General features: G+C 41.7%; 1 protein-coding gene and 1 long non-coding RNA gene across 6 annotated transcripts in view; one reads left to right on the top strand and one right to left on the bottom strand.

The window, feature by feature from the left end:
* Positions 1-6,393: 6,393 nt before the first annotated feature.
* LOC138971852 (MORN repeat-containing protein 1-like) overlaps positions 6,394-19,788 on the bottom strand; it is a 45,577-nt gene continuing 32,182 nt past the window's right edge. For 4 of the 5 annotated variants that reach the window (XM_070344688.1, XM_070344709.1, XM_070344714.1 and 1 more), the window contains 2 exons: positions 18,904-19,024; positions 6,394-8,044 (listed from right to left, as the gene is read on the bottom strand). In XM_070344688.1, the coding sequence (XP_070200789.1) occupies positions 7,978-8,044; positions 18,904-19,024 (188 nt within the window). In that variant the 3' untranslated portion in view covers positions 6,394-7,977. Of the gene's footprint in view, positions 8,045-17,176; positions 17,244-18,903; positions 19,025-19,788 lie in introns of all 5 variants that reach the window. The other variant, XM_070344694.1, reaches the window with a different exon arrangement.
* LOC138971829 (uncharacterized) lies at positions 11,520-13,683 on the top strand. The gene is made up of 2 exons (XR_011457393.1): positions 11,520-12,516; positions 12,894-13,683. It is a non-coding gene; the product is annotated as an uncharacterized lncRNA (long non-coding RNA).

Here is a 19,788-nt window from a genome sequence, read left to right as displayed (position 1 = left end):
TGCATAGGGTGTAGTACCTAGTAAGCGCCCACCCCCTACTTTGGGTCGGAATTGGTGCACAGGGGGGGGGGGGGGGGGGGGGTGGGCGCTCACAAGGTACTTTACGGTATATATAAGAAACATTACGATGTATCAATACAAACAACATTGCACTTACCGGTTCTGTGGTTGTTGGTTTTCTTTGTATCGTCTCTGCTGCGTCGTCTGCTATGGGTAAGACTTTTCTTCTTTTTCCAAATGAAGAGTCAAGACATGGGACGGTACTCTTTAGAATTATGCATCAGTTGTCTTCCCTACCATTACGTTAACGAAAGTGAAACTAAACGCACTCGCCGAGACGTCGTTGTCGGTTTCGTCACCGTAAGCGGAACGCGTAATGATACATAGATTTTCCTTAAGTTAACCACTACTACTACCACTGGCACTGTACACTTAATCTCCCTATTATCCCAGCGAAGCTGGAGGTATCCCGTGAACGCTATACTGTAATCGACTTGAGAAATGTGCATACCGAATAATACATGATAAAGAAGGATTCTTTGTGCCCGGCTACGTGCTACAGTTGGAGATGGAAGTTCACCAAAAATTGGAACCATACTAACAAAAATACGGTGGGTGCAATAGTCGCCCCCATTTTTTCAGCAAACGCCACCCAAGGCCGCTTTGGACGGGTAGAAATTCCGTAGTTTCCAAGTCTATGGATAAAGCTCGCGTAAGAAGAATACGTCACGGTCGAAAGTCTTTGACGTCAATTAATGCATCATGACGTCATGCCTCCCTGTAGTCTTTCTCTCTCGCGCAGTGTGTGTGTTTGTGTTCATTTTGTGCACGTGTTACTGTTTGTGTGTGTGTGTGTGTATGTGTGTGTATGTGTGTGTGTGTGTGTGTGTGTGTGCGCACGCGTGCATGAGTCTGTACTCGTATATGTGTGGTGTGTGTGTGTGTGTATTTGTGTGTGTGTGTGTGTGTGTGTGCGCACGCGTGCATGAGTCTGTACTCGTGTGTGTGTAAGTGTGTGGGCATAAGTGTATGTGTGTGTTTGTTTGTAAAGGTGGGTATGTCCGTCTGTCCATAATTATGTGCGTATGGGTGTGTGTTTTGTGTGTATGAAGTTTTTTGTGAGAGAGTGAGTGAGTGCGTGTGAGTGAGTGTGTGTATGTGTGTGTGTGTGACTTGGGGTGTGTGTTTGTGTGTGTGTGTGTGTGTGTGTCTGTGTCTGTGTCTGTGTTTGAGAGAGAGAGAGAGTGTGTGTGTGTGAATGTGTGTGTGCATGAGTTTGTGTGTGTATGAGTGTGTATATGTGTTTGTTTGTAAAGGTGTGTGTGTCCGACTGTCTATGTGCGTATTTGTTTGATTGTTTGCTTAACGCCCAGCCGACCACGAAGGGCCATATCAGGGCGGTGCTGCTTTGACATTTAACGTGCGCCACACACAAGGCAGAAGTCGCAGCACAGGCTTCATGTCTCACCCAGTCACATTATTCTGACACCGGACCAACCAGTCCTAGCATGCACTAACCCCATAATGCCAGACGCCAGGCGGAGCAGCCACTAGATTGCCAATTTTAAAGTCTTAGGTATGAACCGGCCGGGGTTCGAACCCACGACCTCCCGATCACGGGGCGGACGCCTTACCACTAGGCCAACCGTGTATGTGCGTATGAGTGTGTGTTTTGTGTGTATGAGATTTGTGTGAGTCAATGTGTGTGTGTGTGTGTCTGTGTGTCTGTGGGTGTGTGCGTGCGTACATGCGTGCGTATGTACATGTGTGTGTGTGTGTGTGTGTGTGTGTGTGTGTGTGTGTGTGTGTGTGTGTGTGTGTGTGTGTGGGTGTGTGTCTGTTTGTATAAGAGAGAGAGAGAGAGAGAGAGTGGGTGGGTGTGCGTGTGCGTAAGTGTATGTGTGTGTGTATGTGTGTTTATTTGTAAATGTGTGTATGTCCGTCTGTCTATATGTGCGTATGGGGATGTGTTTTGTGTGTATGAAGTGTGTGTGAGAGAGTGAGTGAGTGCGTGTGAGTGAGTGTGTATGTGTGTACGTGTGTAACTTGGGGTATGTGTGTGTGTGTGTGTGTGTGTGTGTGTTCGTGTGTGTGTGTGTGTGTTTGAGAGAGAGACAGAGAGAGAGAGGTGTGTCTTTCGCTGGGGTATGCAGTGCCTTGGCGTTGCACATCTACTTAATTATTATTATTATATGAAGTCTTATATCGCGCGCGTATCTCCAGACTCGGACTCAAGGCGCAGGGTTCTATTTATGCCGTGTGAGATGGAATTTTTTTTACACAATACATCACGCATTCACATCGACCAGCATATTGCAGCCATTTCGGCGCATATCCTACTTTTCACGGCCTATTATTCCAAGTCACACACACATGCATACATACTCACGCACACACGAACACAAACACACACACATAAACACAGACACACGTGCACATGGACACAGTTGGATCCTGAATTTCAGACACAAACACACACGGACACACGCACACACACACGGACACACACACACACACACACACACACACACACACACACACACACACATACAGTCAATTCCGTTTAATCGGCCATCCGGATAATCGGCCAATTCCGGATAATCGGCCTATTTTCCCTGGGACCGAATCTTTTCTTCATATTATACATGTGTTAAAATGTTCGGTTAATCGGCCACCACGAAAACGTTGCACATCGGCTAAACGGCCACCTCACACTTTCACGTTTTTGTGAGTGGTTCCATGATCATTACTCACATGACAGCACAAAGGTCTGCCAGTGAGTTTACTGAGTTTACACACTGTGATCGAAACAACTGACAGTCAAACACTGACTTGCTTGTGCCGAAAGCCTCTTTGCACAAACCATGGCGACGAAAAGGAAAGATTACAGCGTCTTGGAAAAACTTGAATTCTTGGACAAAGTGAAAGGATATCCGCCTAACACATCAAAATTGCAGCTTGCAAATCAGTTAGGGGTCCCAAGAAAAACCCTTTGTCGATGGATTAACGACGAGGATCATCTCAGGAGTGAAGCTGTAGGTGGACGCTTAAATCTGTCTCAAAGAAAAGGAAAAGAGGAGGAAAAGACGATGAAGTGGACGAGGCATTGGTTGATTGGTTCAATATGCCCTGGAAAAAGCCTTCGGGGAAGAAGAACTGCATTGCCTGGACGTTGTCTGTGCTGCAGTGAGGAAACGTGCCAGTGCCAAACAGAAGCAGACGACACTGGACACATTTTTTGGAGACATGTAGAGCACGTATGCCAATGCACGAAACTTCCGCTTTCCGCTACCATAAGTAACTTCCAACATCCAATATTTTTGTTCTGAGGAACTTCCCGATGCGATGTTCGGATAATCGGCCACTTCGGATAATCGGCCATAATTCAGTCAGTCCCAAAAGTGGCCGATTAACCGGAGTCGACTGTATATATACATACATACATACACACATACATACATACATACTTACACAAAAACACCCATAGACATGCACATTCACTTTTAATCAGAATCACACAGACAGACGCACAGACGAACAGACACACACATATACACACACATACACACACACATACACACACACACCTGTTGCTTCTGTGGCTGCAATATATGGCTTCCAAGCCAAGCGTGTGTCTTGGGTTACTCCAAAAAAAAGGTGTCATTTCAACCTGCGGAACCGCTTCGTTCTTCACTTTCAGTGAGAACTTGTGTAACTGTTTTTATATGGTGCCGATCGATCGAATTACCTGATGTTTTTGTTACATCTCTTTGTTTGTGTGGCTAATGATCTGCAATGTTTTCATATGGTGCTGATCGATCGAATTACCCGATTTTTTTTGTTACATCTCGGTTTTGTGTGACTGATGATCTTACATTATTATATGGCGCTGAAGTACTGTATAATTTAGTAATATCTCGATGTCTTTTAGACTATGATCTGCACTGGGTTTTGTAGCACGGAATTACCTGATCTGTAGGTACATCTCATTGAATGTGTAATGTCTGTTTAACGATGGCTTTAATACACAAAGTCACCTGGTGTTCTTCTTTGATCGCGATGTGTTTGCAGAATTCATTTCGGTGCTACAATTTCTGTTTGTTCTGTTTCATCTTCATGCTTGTGTGTTTATTGATGGTATTATTATAATGCTGAATTAATTTCCCGACGATTTTTGACATTTAAAGTGTGACTGATGACTTGAAATGACTTTTATGGCGCCGAGTTGTTTGATGTTCTTAATTGGTTCTCATAACTAATGATCTGACTTAGGTTTCTTTTTGGCGCTAAATACCTGATGTTATATTCAAATGTTTCTTTGTTCTGTTATGCAATTGTATTTGTTACATTTCATTGATTAGACAATTTCTGTGTTGCTATGACAGTTTTTTTGGAAAATCTGTTGTTTGTGTCATTATTGCATTGCAGGGGATTTTGTCATGCTGTATACCTGACCTTAATTGCACCACAACAAGGATAACAGATATTGTGTGTGTGTTGGTGAATGTATGTGTGTGTGTGTGTGTGTGTGTGTGTGTGTGTGTGTGTGTGTGTGTGTGAGAGAGAGAGAGAGAGAGAGAGAGAGAGAGAGAGATTCACATAAAAACATAAGGATACATACATACATACATACATACATACATACACACATACATACCTGCATACATGGATATATACACACTTACATACACATAATTTGCTATATAATCGCGGATATATAGGTTAAGGAAGAAACGCACACATTTTCAGTCAGGCAGATTAAAATATAACGCATAACTGCAAACTTGTGCCGTAGTTAGTGTTTTCTTGTTTGGAAGTAACATTATTATCATTCAATGTGTGGAAATATGCTAAAATGTGAGGTTACAAATGTTTATAAAGATTGACATTGCGGAACATTAATACATTTTATAGTTTTTATTTTAAATTTATTTTTTTTGAAAATATTGATTTTCAAGCTTAAGTTGTAAAGTTTTGATTATACAGCATCAAAAGTATGACAGCTAGATTGTACACAAAGAGATCTTCAATTTGATATATCGTATGACATCTTTACCTGTAAAACCACTGAAGATTTGCTTGTTCGCGTTTCTTAAATTTCGTGTGATGACGTCAATATAGCCTAAAATTGCAATCGGCTATAAAACCCTTTTTATTGCATTTATTGGTTCAACTGTGATACATTTGTGGTTGCTGCAATCTGTTTTATAAAATAAAACCGAAAAGGTCATTTCTTTTTGCTTTTTTTAATTTGTCGCCCTGTACATAACTTCCCAATTGTGAAACAATCGCATATTTGCCTGACTTTACAGTCCAATACCTCCAAATGTATAATTCTAACAGGCTTCAAACTTTGCACAGCAATTCTATAAGTACTTTTACATTTCAAACCTGAACTATAAGAACATTGCTTAATTTTGAAGCTGTTTACAGCACTCTAAAAATGGCCTTCTGTGGTCTGTTCACGCTCACTGTCAGTGGGCCTCCCTAACACTGTACAAAAGGTAGTTTCTTTGACACCGCGTTTGCGGCTAAGTCCGAAGCGGGAGATAGCGTTTTGGGGCAAGTTCGGGACTTGTTTTACTCATGAACCAAAAACAGCACGTTCACATACCAACAATCATTCAAAATAACAACAACTGGAGAAACCCTTGCAAGTTGTTTGACGTTTTCAAAATATTTATTTAGCCTTTTAAATCTTCAGAGAAAAGTAAAAAAAAATCACGGCTGTGGCCGCCATTTTGGATTTTCTCTGTGGGCCTCCCTATCTAGTGGCACGGTCTGCTCATACAGCAAAGCCACCACTTCGTTGTTACAGAGCTTTTCGTTGAGTGTATAATTATACAGCGCTTGCCTTATTGTTATACGCCATACCATGTAGTGCTACTTTCTGTTTCGGTTTCACCTGCAATCATTATTTATAAACCAGACAGTCGAGAAACTAAACGCATATGTACCGACACCCCGCGTTTAGTCGTGGAGGAAAAAATTGCTTGCGGATGGCTCTCGCTATGGTGTAGGCCCCTATATATACCAATCTGATGAGAGAGAGAGAGAGAGAGAGAGAGAGAGAGACAGCACTCTGCTTGTGTAGCCATGTAATTTGAAACGGGAATTCCCACTGACAGGAAGATCACTGCAGTCACTGTAACAGTACGCACTATCAGCCCGAGTCAGTTTACGGGACTGTACTTTGCACACACACTCTCTCTCTCTCTCTCTCAAACACTATACACATATTCTCTAGCTCTCTCTCTCTCTCTCTCTCTCACACACACCCTCTCTCTCTCAAACACTATACACATATTCTCTAGCTCTCTCTCTCTCTCTCTCTCTCACACACACCCTCTCTCTCACACACATACACACACAAGAACACTGAGACAACAAAAGCCATTTTCAACATAACATTGTCACATAACAGTACTATCAACATATGTACATAATTATGGTGCAAAAGTTCTTCATTGTGCTCTTAATTGCTGTACATGCTGCAGTTGTAGCACAGATTCAACCAGTGATGGCACACACATGGCAAATCAATGCAATTAGCTAAACCTCAAATTGGCAGATCTTACAAGAGTGTTATTACTGGACAAATTGTACATTTGCCTGAACAATAACAAACCAAGTAATTAAGACACCCATGTCCCATTTGCACTTTAGAATTTTTCTGTCAACAAGCACAAATTATTTATTTCCTCTGATCTCTTACAAGGCAATAGTGTAACACATAACAACTTAACAGTAAATGTAGTTTATAACCAGTAGAAAACAGATCACATGTCATTTTGTAAATTCTAAAACAGTACATACACATTGTTATAAAAAAAATAATGCCGAAAGAGAGTTGACGCTGTTTTTTGTCAGCATTTTGAGAATCCCCGCCATTACAGTTTACTGACCATTATTTGCCTGGCCACTATCAAAAGAAACATAAGGCCAATATCAGAAGAACCATGAGACCACTCTCACACAAAAACATGAGACCACTCTCACACAAAAACATGAGACCGCTCTTACAAGAAACATGAGACCACTCACACAAGTAACATGAGACCACTCTCACACAAAAACATGAGACCACTCTCACAAGAAAATGATAAGATCACTCTGACAAGAAACATAAGATCACACTCACAAGAAACATAAGACCACTCTCGCAAGAAACATAAGACCACTCACACAAGTAACATGAGACCACTCTCACACAAAAACATGAGACCACTCTCACAAGAAAATGATAAGACCGCTCTTACAAGAAACATAAGATCACTCTCACAAAAAACATAAGACCACTCTCACAAACATAAGACCACTCACAAGAAACATAAGATCACTTTCACAAAAAACATAAGACCACTCTCACAAACATAAGACCACTCACAAGAAACATAAGATCACTCTCACAAAAAACATAAGACCACTCTCACAAACATAAGAACACTCACAAGAAACATAAGATCACTCTCACAAAAAACATAAGACCACTCTCACAAACATAAGACCACTCACAAGAAACATAAGACCACTCTTACCGGAATCAAGAGACCACTCTCAGAAGAAACACGAGGCCGCTCTCACAAGAAACATGAGACCGCCAAACATGAGACCACATTCACAAAAATCACCAAGTTCAGAAAAGTGGTGAGACCTGTAGATGTACAGCAAAATTCACATAGGGTTTGTACAGTAATTCACTGATTTCAAGGACATTTGAATGGCATCCAAAACAACAGTGATTTTTATTCTCAGTGTCACTGGTTAAATGGTTGGACAGCTGAGTGGATGTACGGTTGACTGGCTGACTGGCTGGATGGATTCATGGAAAACTGAATGGTTGGTAGAATGGCTACCTAAATGGATGGATGGCCGGATGGCTGATATGCTAGTAGAGCCAGGAAATGGATGTCTGCATGCCTGACAGGCCGGCTGACCAGATGAGTGGACACATGGCTGGCTGGCTGGTTGGCTCCCTCACGGGTCTCCGCCAGAACTGTAGCGAGCTTGCATGGCCGCCACGATATGTCGCTGTGTGTCCCACCTGTGTCAAACACGCGTTCAATTAGTTTTATTTATATATATATTTCTGATGTTTTATATATATATATATGTGTGTGTGTGTGTGTGTGTAAGCGTGCGTGTGTGCATGTGTGTCTGTATCTATGACTCTCTGTGTGTCTGTGTCAACGGTGAGTATAATTATCTTTGTCTCCATGTGCATTCACATGTGTCTGTCTGTCCATCTGTCTTAGATAGATTGAGAAATGGCACTGTGTACTAGTCTGAAAATGTAAAACCCCACGTATGCTGGTAAACTATTGGTGCAGAAAGTTGCTATCAAAGTGTTTTCATTTTCATTCTCCATGTTTTTGTTCGTTCAGTGTTACTGTCAAAAAGAGGAGAAACACATAAGAAACTCTTTTAACTAAACATCAAGAATTAGTACTATACCTGCATCTTACCCTGTAAACGCGTAAGGCCATTTTCCTAATTTGTAAGAATGCTGAACTGCTAGATTTACACCCATACAGTATACTCTGACAGTAGGGCTCTTGTAAAGTGCATGTAAAAGCAACCCTGTACTGATGACAGTTTAGCTAGATATGTTTCAAAACGGCACATTCCTTTTTTTTCAACCTTCAATAAAAAAGTTAAAAAAAGCGCTAAGTGAATACGATCACATTTGAGATACATTGACCATAATGTGCATACAAGACTTGATCTCTGAAGATGCTGTCACCTGTCCCTGTTGTGTCACATATGTGTCTTTGCATTTTGTCAAGTTTTCAGTTCATGAAATTACTTTATTTCCACTCCTCTTCATGAGCTGTCAACATCCGCAAATTAGTGTTCACATTCATGAGGTGTCAACAGCCGCACATTTGAGTGTTTACATTTATGAGCTGTCAACAGCCACAAATCAGTGTTCACATCCATGAGCTGTCAACAGCCGCAACTTAAGAGTGTTCACATTCTTGAGCTGTCAACAGCAGCAGTGTTCACATTCCACGGCTGTACAGTCAGGGGTCTGCAGCAAGTTAGGAGGTGACAGCATCTTTGACACCAGTCAGAACTAGCAATCACGATTTATGTCACATTTCCCACTGTCACCTATCTGGAGAACTCGGCACCAGTTATTTCTTGGAATCCCATTACATTATGCAAGCAAAGAAATGCGATGGAATTTAAACAAGCACAGTCATAAAAGAAACCAACACAAAACTATACATTTTATGTACACACGTCAGAACGTGTGTGTGTGTGTGTGGGTGTGTGAGTATGTGTGTGTCAGTGTGTGTTCATGCGTACGTGCGTGCGTGCAAAACGTGCGTGTATGTGTGTGTGTGTGTGTGTGTGTGCGTGCGTGTGCCGTGTTTCAGTGTCTGTGTGACCTGTGCTGGAATACAGCGGGCGCCACAAGGCTAACACTAGCAGCACACAGTGATAAATACATTATCACAAATGACACACATACATTCATTTCACATCCTATTTCACCAAACCAACCCTAATAACACACAAGAAAAATGTTCATTCAAAATGAACAGCGTCGATGCAATGTCCACCAAAGATTTATTTTGGGAAGTGTTAAAAGGTTAGGGTCAAAAGTCAATGAATTGCATGTTGTGCTGGATATATAAATTGTTTATTTCAGTCAATGCTTGCTATGAATTGATCAAACAGCCACAAGAAAAAACAAGTCGCGTAAGGCAAAATTACTACATTTAGTCAAGCTGTGGAACTCACAGAATGAAACTGAACGTAGTCCGCCACTAGTGCAAAAGGCAGTGAAAGTGACGAGCCTGTTTGGCGCGGTAACGGTTGCGCTGTGCTTCATAGCACGCTTTACTGTACCTCTCTTCGTTTTAACTTTCTGAGCGTGTTTTTAATCCAAACATATCATATCTATATGTTTTTGGAATCAGGAACCGACAAGGAATAAGATGAAATAGTTTTTAAAACGATTTCGGAAATTTAATTTTGATCATAATTTTTATATTTTTAATTTTCAGAGCTTGTTTTTAATCCAAATATAACATATTTATATGTTTTTGGAATCAGAAAAGGATGAAGAATAAGATGAACGTAAATTTGGATCGTTTTATAATTTATTTATTTTTTTTACAATTTTCAGATTTTTAATGACCAAAGTCATTAATTAATTTTTAAGCCACCAAACTGAAATGCAATACGGAAGTCCGGCCTTCGTCGAAGATTGCTTGGCCAAAATTTCAATCAATTTGATTGAAAAATGAGGGTGTGACAGTGCAGCCTCAACTTGTACAAAAAAGCCGGATATGACGTCATAAAAGACGTTTATATAAAATAAAAAAACGTCCTGGAATATCATTCCCAGGAAGTCTCATGTCAAATTTCATAAAGATCGGTCCAGTAGTTTAGTCTGAATCGTTCTACACACACACACACACAGACAGACAGACACACACACACACACACACACACACACACACACACACACACACACACTTACATACACACATACATACAGGCACACACACACACGCACATACACCAAGACCCTCGTCTCGATTCCCCCCTCTATGTTAAGACATTTAGTAAAAACTTTTTAATTAAAAAATAGAGCTTGTTTGAAACAGGTAGAAAGGAAGAGTTGATATTGCAATATCTGTACGTGGGAATGTGGTGAAAAAGAGTGCTAAAAGTAGTAAGTCGGCCTCAGATCCATTTCAAATATTTATTGCAGAAAAACAAAATACAAATTAAAAACAAAACCACAGAACCATTACCAGGTGTCATAGGAATGTTTGAAAACAATAGTTTTAATTTTACACTGTAAATACAGGAATCAGAATTAAACACCTCAAATTGGCACATGCATAATGAATCACCTGGAATTGCAACAGGGAGATACTGAAGTAATTGGAAACAAACACTTGAAATTGACAGAGAAACAATTGAAAATATATTACTGACATGAGCGTACAATATTTTAATGGAAGTGCATTTTTAGCACGAAGCATCCGCCGGAGGATGCACTAACAATTACATAGTGCCACAAAATGTGTACGGACATTTCACAACCGTGCATTATTAGCACAGAACACATACATGGGGGCGCACAAAACATTATTGTACCATGATGATGATCGGGATTGTTGAAGATCTTTTCTTGTGCAAGGCGCCCCTGTATGACCGCAACTGATCCAACCGGCCGCATCTGAACAAACGACGTCGAAACGGCGCGAAACACGTCCTCTCGGTTGGTCTCGGATTGACTCGGCTCCTCTCGGTCTTTTTTTTGGTGTGTCTTTTTTCTTTTCCTTATGGTCGGAGTGGTATATTTATGTACATCTTAGATTAAAAAAAACACCCGAAAGCTGTGTTTAATCGTTTCGCGTAAATTGTACATTTTTTTCAGCTTTGAAATTGTTTTGGCTTGGAGAGTCAGCGCGCTTTGGCTTGGAGACTAATTCTCCACAGGCACGTTCTTCCCAACCACAGATACCAGCGTCGTCCGCGACGCTGGAATGATACACGATGAACCCAACCAGGTCCATGTCAACATGTGAAAGCAAAGCTATGGGTTAAGGTCAAAGGTCGAAGACTGACCTGGGAGTGAGGGGGGATGGGTGGGGGTGGCAACAGGGTGGCAGACAGATATCTCTTGTATCAAGAAGCATATCTAAGGTTAGTAATCAAAACACGACTTACATTCACCATATCACCAAACTGTGTGATCACTTTGGAATAATGACGTACCAAATTGCTATGTTTGTACACTACATGCTGTACATGTGCAAAAAGTGTGCATCTATACGAGATAGGTACAGACAAAAGACTACAGTGCCATATAAGGTAAACCCAGAGAGAAAATCACATTTATAAAACAACACATAATGGCTTTAAACAACGGCATGCAGCTTTATTTACCTGTTGCGATGCGCCACTGGAAGACTACAATGTGATGAAATGGGGTGAACATAACACACAAAAACATTCCCTTTTTAAAACTACTCTTCATATACGTACATGAACATGTTTCAGTTGTTTTGTGTGTGTGTGTGTGTGTGTGTGTGTGTGTGTGTGTGACAGTGTGTGTGTGTGCCTTCATGCAAGAGTGCGCCCATGCAAGTGTTGTGTGTGCCTATGTACATGTCAAAGCAAGCATGCACAGTTTCAAAACACAGGACAGCAGGACAGAATCAAACTGTACTGAATGTGCTGGAACATAATTATTGGCATGTCACAAAGATGTGAGTAGCATATTTGTGATGTGAAACCACGTCGTGTTTTCAAGTTAACCTCCCTAAATATTGAAGTGCGATGCGTTGGGGACAGGAGTAGCGTTATCACTGGTTTCGTGTGTTGCACGAGAAAACCATAGTTTGACATGAGTTGTGTTTATGAGAAATGTAGCTGGTCTGGGTTTAATAACGTCACAGCGTTTAAGATTTTCAACCGAGAAGGTTGTCAGCGCGTGTCGGTCTTGTTCGGGGAACAAGTACTCTTTCAAGAGACGGGTCTCTTAAGGTAAGTGATTTACTATGTTGTATATTATTGAAGTTGGAATACATAGCTGGAATGTAAAGGTTAGTGTATACAAAGTGCACTAAATTCTAGTGTGAAGTTTTGAGAGAATTCTTGTTGTGATTGTGTTATGGTTTTCGTTGGTAAATTCTTGAACATAATTGCTGTTACGCATTTATGTTATGTTTAAGACAGTGATACTATGTGTCACGTGTAGTGTCAGTGATGGATTAAGTGATTCATGGATGAAGTATAGTTGGATTTTGTCTGTGGACGGAATGTGAATGTAGAATGAACGAGAGAGATGTTTACATGACTTTAATGTAGGAAGAGGAGAGGGTTTAAGAGAATGTGTACTAAGACTTGGGTTAATTCTTTAGGGGTTTCCATGACAAGGGTTCATGAGGACGTGAGAGAGGGAGGGACCTCACACTTAAGAGCGCGGAGCGATGCTGGAGAGCAAAGGACCACATCGGCGCAGATGGCTAGACGGCGGAGTCTTCATCGTACCGGTCGTAGCGACGACGGTTATTTTCGCTAATGGCGGAAATGTTTCTCGGGGAGAAACGTGAAAGGTGTGTGTTGGCACCTATAAGGAAAGTTTCTGGGAATTCATCATCTACGGGATTCAGCGACACAAGGATGTGTAAATGACGACATGCAGTGAGCCGTGATACGAACTCGTGAGTGTCTGTCAGCACCTTATCTTGTGCGTTAATCTATCTTTGAGAAAGTATCTTTATACTATGTATTTACATGCATTGAGTGAATGCTATATGTTGTGTGAACTGTGTGTTCAAGAAGTTGACTCGTATTGATGTATTTGAAGTGAAGAATTGTGTTATATTTTGGTGAGGAAATAATAAGTCTGCATCCTCCCAAAATTCTGTGTTTGGAGTGTGTTGGTGTGAAGTTTGAAGTCAGTGTAAAAAGATAGGGCAGAACACGTTTTCAGAAAAGATCCTTTATTCACACTACAATCCACTTCATGACATGGCATAACTTGCACACACACACCATGCTTTCATCCCACAATCCAATCATCACATGCCAGTCACTTTCTGCATGTAACAAATTAAAACCGAAAAGAAAACATATACGCACACAAGTCAAAACAGTACAAAGTGAGCGCACATTTCAATCATTTAATGTAAATGAACACAAAAACAATTAAGTAGATGTGCAACGCCAAGGCACTGCATACCCCAGCGAAAGACAAACCTCCCTCTTACTCTCTCTCTTTCTCTCTCTCAAACACACACACACACGAACACACACACGAACACACACACACACACACACACACACACACACGCACACACACACACACACACACACACACACACCCCAAGTCACACACATACACACCTACACACTCACTCACACGCACTCACACACACACACACCCCAAGTCACACACGTACACACATACACACTCACTCACACGCACTCACTCACTCTCTCACACACACTTCATACACGGCAAAACACACCCCCATACGCACATATAGACAGACGGACATAAACACCTTTACAAACAAACACACACACACACACACACACACACACACACACACACACACACACACACACACACACATTGACTCACACAAATCTCATACACACAAAACACACACTCATACGCACATACACGGTTGGCCTAGTGGTAAGGCGTCCGCCCCGTGATCGGGAGGTTGTGGGTTAGAACCCAGGCCGGGTCATACCTGAGACTTTAAAATTGGCAATCTAGTGGCTGCTCCGCCTGTCGTCTGGCATTATGGGGTTAGTGCATGCTAGGACTGGTTGGTCCGGTGTCATAATAATGTGACTGGGTGAGACATGAAGCCTGTGCTGCGACTTCTGCCTTGTGTGTGGCGCACGTTATATCTCAAAGCAGCACCGCCCTGATAATTATGGCCCTTCGTGGTCGGCTGGGCGTTAAGCAAACAAACAAACAAATACGCACATAGACAGACGGACAGACACACCTTTTCAAACAAACACATATACACACTCATACACACACAAACATACACACACACTCATGCACACACACATTCACACACACACACTCTTTCTCCCTCTCTCTCTCAGTCTTTCTTACACACACACACACACGCACACGCACACACACACACCCCAAGTTACACACGTACACACATACACACTCACTCACACGCACTCACTCACTCTCTCACACACACTTCATACACACAAAACACCCCCCCATACGCACATATAGACAGACGGACATAAACACCTTTACAAACAAACACACATGCACACACACATACACTTACGCACACACACCCACCCACTCTCTCTCTCTCTCTCTTTCTCTCTTATACAAACAGACACACATACACACACACACACACACTGTACATACGCACGCACACACACACACACACACACACACACACACACACACACACACACACACACACACACACAACCACACACACATTGACTCACACAAATCTCATACACACAAAACACACACTTATACGCACATAGACCGGCACGGTTGGCCTAGTGGTAAGGGAGGTCGTGGGTTCGAACCCCGGCCGGGTCATACATAAGACTTTAAAATTGGCAATCTAGTGGCTGCTCCGCCTGGAGTCTGGCATTGTGGGGTTAGTGCTAGGACTGGTTGGTCCGGTGTAGGAATAATGTGACTGGGTGAGACATGAAGCCTGTGCTGCGACTTCTGTCTTGTGTGTGGCGCACGTTATATATGTCAAAGCAGCACCGCCCTGATATGGCCCTTCGTGGTCGGCTGGGCGTTAAGCAAACAAACAAACAAATACGTACATAGACAGTCGGACACACACACCTTTACAAACAAACACATATGCACACTCATACACACACAAACATACACACAAACTCATGCACACACACATTCACACACACACACACACTCTCTCTCTCAAACACACACACACACACACACACACACACACACACCCACGCACACACACACACACACACACACACACCCCAAGTCACACACACACACATACTCACTAACACGCACTCACTCACTCTCTCACAAAAAAACTTCATACACACACCCATACGCACATATGGACAGACGGACATACACACCTTCACAAACAAACACACATACACGCACACACATACACTTATGCCCACACACACACTTACACACACACGAGTACAGACTCATGCACGCGTGCGCGCGCACACACACACACACACACACACACACACACACACACACATACAGTAACACTAACACATGTGCACAAAATGAACACAAACACACACATTGCGCGAGAGAGAAAGACTTCAGGGAGGCATGACGTCATGATGCATTAATTGACGTCAAAGACTTTCGACCGTGACGTATTCTTCTTACGCGAGCTTTATCCATAGACTTGGAAACTACGGAATTTCTACCCGTCCAAAACGGCCTTGGGTGGCGTTTGCTGAAAAAATGGGGGCGACTATTGCACCCACCGTATTTTTGTTAGTATGGTCCCAATTTTTGGTGAACTTCCATCTCCAACTGTAGCACGTAGCCGGGCACAAAGAATCCTTCTTTATCATGTATTATTCGGTGTGCACATTTCTCAAGTCGATTACAGTATAGCGTTCACGGGATACCTCCAGCTTCGCTGGGATAAAACAAATACGGTAAACAAACAACAAACAAACAAAACAATCCAACAACAAAAAACAAAAATTCAACCCCAAAAAAGAACATGTCGCGTAAGGCGAAATTACTACATTTAGCCAAGCTGTGGAACTCACAGAATGAAACTGAACGTAGTCCGCCGCTAGTGCAAAAGGCAGTGAAAGTGACGAGCCTGTTAGGCGCGGTAGCGATTGCGCTGTGCTTCATAGCACGCTTTACTGTACCTCTCTTCGTTTTAACTTTCTGAGCGTGTTTTTAATCCAAACATATCATATCTATATGTTTTTGGAATCAGGAACCGACAAGGAATAAGATGAAATAGTTTTTAAAACAATTTTGGAAATTTAATTTTGATCATAATTTTTATATTTTTAATTTTCAGAGCTTGTTTTTAATCTAAATATAACATATGTATATGTTTTTGGAATCAGAAAATGACGAAGAATAGGATGGAATTGTTTTTGGATCGTTTAATAAAAATAAAATTTAATTACAAGTTTCCGATTTTTAATGACCAAACTCACTCATTAGTTTTTAAGCCACCAAGCTGAAATGCAATACCAAACCCCGGCCTTCGTCGAAGATTGATTTGCCAAAATTTCAATCAATTTGATTGAAAAATGAGGGTGTGACAGTGCCGCCTCAACTTTTACAAAAAGCCGGATATGACGTCATCAAAGGTATTCATCGAAAAAATGAAAAAAACGTCCGGGGATATCATACCCAGGAACTCTCATGTCAAATTTCATAAAGATTGGCCCAGTAGTTTAGTCTGAATCGCTCTTCACACACACACAGACAGACAGATAGACACACATACACCACGACCCTCGTCTCGATTCCCCCCTTTATGTTAAAACATTTAGTCAAAACTTGACTAAATGTAAAAAAAGAGCAGTGTTGCAGCTTCATGCAATGTCAATGAATTGCTTACTGCAGTGAAAATCAGCATCAGCAGCAACATGTTCGTCAAGTGACGATTCAATGACAGTAACTCACCTGTGCAGACAGCTAATCACTGAAACTGTCTTCCTCTGCCTCCATCTCTATACCCTCATCCTCCCCACTGCACCGCAACAACAACCACAGCAGTTACAAGGTCAATACTGTTACAAGGTCATTGCTGGCACAAGGTTAATGGTGTTACAAGGTCATGGTGTTACAAGGTCATGGTGTTACAAGGTCAATGGTACAAGGTCAGTGCTGAACTGGAAAGGTTATTGTCATGGTAAAGGAATTGAAAGCTGAACAAAACAGACACACACACAGATTCCGCTAATGGCACCACGTCAACATGCACTTTAATGTAAGATAAAGGTAGACGAACAGGTATTCCACAAGAAAACAAAAAAAGGAAATAAATAAAAAATTCTTCAAGTTTACTTTCAAATATTTTTCATTCCGTGAATTCAAAGTATGTTTTCTTTGATGACGTCAAGGTTTGCGATGAAACACATGTATGATGGAATAAGGCGGGACAATCTTGCAATAAAGCTTTTAAACTTGCTGCACATCCTTACAGCATATGATGATGTGAACCCTTCCTTAAACATTACTGAATCCCTATCAAAAAGTTGGCTTAGCTCTCAATGACATGTTGGGTACCCAGTTTTAACAAAGTATTGAACCCAGTAATAAATTCCCCATAATACTGCTGTTCATTAGTTTTCTCTTGAAACTAGACATGTCCATGGTTTTTTTTCTCCTTGTTGAAACTGCATTCTAAAATTAACTTTAAAGTACTGTAATGTAAATGAATGAATACTAACCATATGCTATGTACAGCAACAGTAGTACATGTAGTACATGTACATGTCTTCTAAACTGGACAGAATACCACTGGTACACATTCTCTTATTCAATCAAGCAAATTCTATCACAAATTTAAATTTTTCTCATCTGAATCATAGAAAAGAAAAAAAAATATACCACCACCATCAGTATTATTATGCCTGCACAGTGACAACAGCACAGGCTTCAAAGCACACACACTGCCAGCATACATAGCGCATTCATCATCAATTTCAAATCTTTAGTTGAAGGCAGCTTACAAGAACATAGCTTGAAAGCTGGAACACTTGTTAAAACTCCTAGCTTCATGAATCCACCATAGACTTCAACAACAGCATGCAAAATTAAAATCAGCACCTATTCTTCTTCTCCTTCTTCTGCGTTCGTCGGCTGAAACTCCCACGTACACTCGTGGTTTTTTTGCACAAGTGGAATTTTACGTGTATGACCGTTTTTCCCCGCCATTTAGGCAGCCATGGCACCTATAAAATCTGTAAGTATTTACAATTATCTTCTTGTAAGAATGAGGTAGCTGAAGCCATGCAGCTTTTATATTGTTGGGAAAAAAGTTGACAAAATTCAGTGATCAATGTCACAAGGTCACAAGGTCAGCAAACATGAGCAGGAGAGGCAGGCAGTCTTTGCAAGCTCTGGTCGCACCGAAGGTCACAGAGGTTAAAGGGTAAATGTCACACAGGGTCAGAGAACATGGGTAAGTCAGACCAGAATAAGGTCAGCTAGGACACAGTGCAGGACAAGGCAGGCTGAGGTCAAGGTTAAGTAAAGGTCACAATCAGGCTAGTCACACATTGACCTGGGTACATTTTGTATCACATTGAGTTCAAGGTCAAGTTGCGTTCAAGGTTAGGTGAAGGAGACACAGGAGCTGAGGGGAGCTGACAAGGTCAATGGGTGACGAGGGGTGGGTAACCTACTTTGGTTTCTTGACGATGATCTTCTTGGGTCGCTTCAGCTTGAGCATGAGGAAGACGGGCTCCAGTCGCGTGCCCAGGAAGGGCGGATTGGTCACATCCTGCACCATCAACACGTACTCCCCTGTAACAAGACACAGAGGGTTGTTACCTAAAAAGGTTAGGGCAAGGTATTCCCATGACCGTATTTGATCAAGATGTTGGAGATCTCAACTTTTCTTGGGCCAGATTTATGAAGGCTGCATGTGCCCATCTCCTCTCTCTTGCTGCCTTAAAATTTGCCTTCCCCGGTCCAAACTACGGTCAGGTACCCCTTTAAGGTTAAGGTAAGGTATTCTCATGACCATATTTGATCAAGATGTTACAGACCCTAACTTTTCTTGGGCCAGCTATATGAGGGCTGTGCCAATCTCCTCTCCCTCGCTGCTTTTGCCTTCCCCGGTCCTAATTACGTCACTTACCCATTTCCAGCCGGGTTGACTGGAAAGCTCACAGAAAAATAGTGTATTTGTATTCGCCCCAAGTGGGGGATGAACTGACCACCTCCAGTATGAGAGGCAAGCGTTCTAACCACTGCCACTCGATCTCTCTTGGTTCCTCCCCTCTCTTACATACACATACACAGTGTACATAACATAACTCTCTCATACACCATCAGCACGTACTCCCCTGTAACAACAAAGTGTATTACACTGTACTGACTAGCATTATTTTAAAGCAGTATTACAATGAACTGTCTTTCCTCACAATAAAACAACACAGTGTAATACATTGTTCTGACTTTTATCACTTAGGTTTGCTCACTTTGACCTGCTGGCTTTCACACTGCTGGTATGAACTGTCCACAATAGCTTTTCATTTGCAACCATTAATATTTTTAGTCTAAAT

The sequence above is a fragment of the Littorina saxatilis genome, linkage group LG1 (assembly GCF_037325665.1).
Source record: "Littorina saxatilis isolate snail1 linkage group LG1, US_GU_Lsax_2.0, whole genome shotgun sequence".
In the NCBI taxonomy this organism is placed as follows: Eukaryota; Metazoa; Mollusca; class Gastropoda; order Littorinimorpha; family Littorinidae; genus Littorina; species Littorina saxatilis.
Note: the sequence above shows the minus strand (reverse complement) of the source record. Positions and strands in the feature narration are given on the sequence as shown.